The sequence below is a fragment of the Fonticula alba genome, assembly GCF_000388065.1.
Source record: "Fonticula alba strain ATCC 38817 unplaced genomic scaffold supercont2.158, whole genome shotgun sequence".
Taxonomy (NCBI): Eukaryota; order Rotosphaerida; family Fonticulaceae; genus Fonticula; species Fonticula alba.
In genome coordinates, this window is record NW_009243128.1 from 1 (window position 1) to 1,052 (window position 1,052).

The 1,052-nt window shown below is 72.4% G+C and overlaps 1 protein-coding gene across 1 annotated transcript in view; it reads left to right on the top strand.

Moving 5' to 3' along the window:
- Nucleotides 1-43: 43 nt before the first annotated feature.
- Nucleotides 44-1,052, top strand: part of H696_06363 (hypothetical protein) — a gene marked incomplete at both ends in the record, with an annotated part of 1,166 nt that continues 157 nt past the window's right edge. The window contains 3 exons of the mRNA XM_009500103.1: nt 44-386; nt 568-800; nt 961-1,041. Of these exons, the coding sequence (XP_009498378.1) occupies nt 44-386; nt 568-800; nt 961-1,041 (657 nt within the window). The remainder of the gene's footprint in view (nt 387-567; nt 801-960; nt 1,042-1,052) is intronic.

Sequence of the window (1,052 nt, forward strand, 5' to 3'; positions counted from 1 at the left end):
CCCCCCCCCCCGCCCTCCTCCCCCTCCCCTGGCCTCGCCTGCCATGCGGCTCATACGCAACGTCCGCTACAGTCGGGTGGCCATCCTGGCCGGGATCATGATCCTCGGCCTGATGGGCTTCCTCTTTTGGTCATCGGCCCCGGGCCCCGGGATGTCGGGCGGTGGCCTGGCCGAGTCGCCGCATCTGAGCCAGCAGCGGCAACAGCCACCGGCGAAGTCGGGGCCGTCGCGCACCACCGGCGACGCCGATGTCCTCCCCCCGGTGGTCGGGCGCCCGGGCGAGGTGGTCAACCGCAAGGGGCTGGTGCCGAAGCCGACGCCTCACCGGCCCTACGATCCGTCCCTGCAGCCGGGCGTCCCACTCGGCGCGTGGTCCAAATACCTTGGTGCGTCTCCTCTGGGGGGGGAGGGGGGGGGGGGGTGACCTTGCCTCCAGGCCCGGGTTTTTCTCCCCTCCCCGGCCTCTTGCCGCGGGACGCTGACATCCCCCCTCCACGGGCCCGCTTTCTCCGCCCTCGGCCCCCTCGCGCTGGCCCCTTCCCTGCCCCTCCATGTCCGGCCGGCCAGAGGACCCGTACTACCACCTGCCGGTCCGGTCGATCCCGGACACCCGGCCGCGCGGGTGCCCGCGCGATGACGCGGTCTTCGCCTGGGCCGATCACCCGGAGGCCGATCTCAAGGGCGTCCCCTCGGTGTCGGTGATCATCTGCTTCCGCAATGAGTCGGCCACCATGCTCAGCGCCACGGTGGCCACGGTCCTCGAGCGGACCCCGGTGGCCCTGCTGGACCGAATTGTGCTTGTACGTCCCCCTTGCCTCCGTCCCCCCCCCCCCCCCCCCTCCCCTCACGCCGGCCTGGTCCGCGGCTGGCCCTCCCCTCTGCCTGCGCGGCCAGCACTGACCACCATGCATCCTTCTCGCGGCTCCCGGCCGCTCCTCCCTTCGGCCCCTCGCTCCTCAGGTTGATGACAACGGCCCGGAGACCGGCTTCCGTGACGTGCCGATTGGCGACGCCACCCCCGAGCAGTTGGAGCTCATGGACGTGCGCACTCC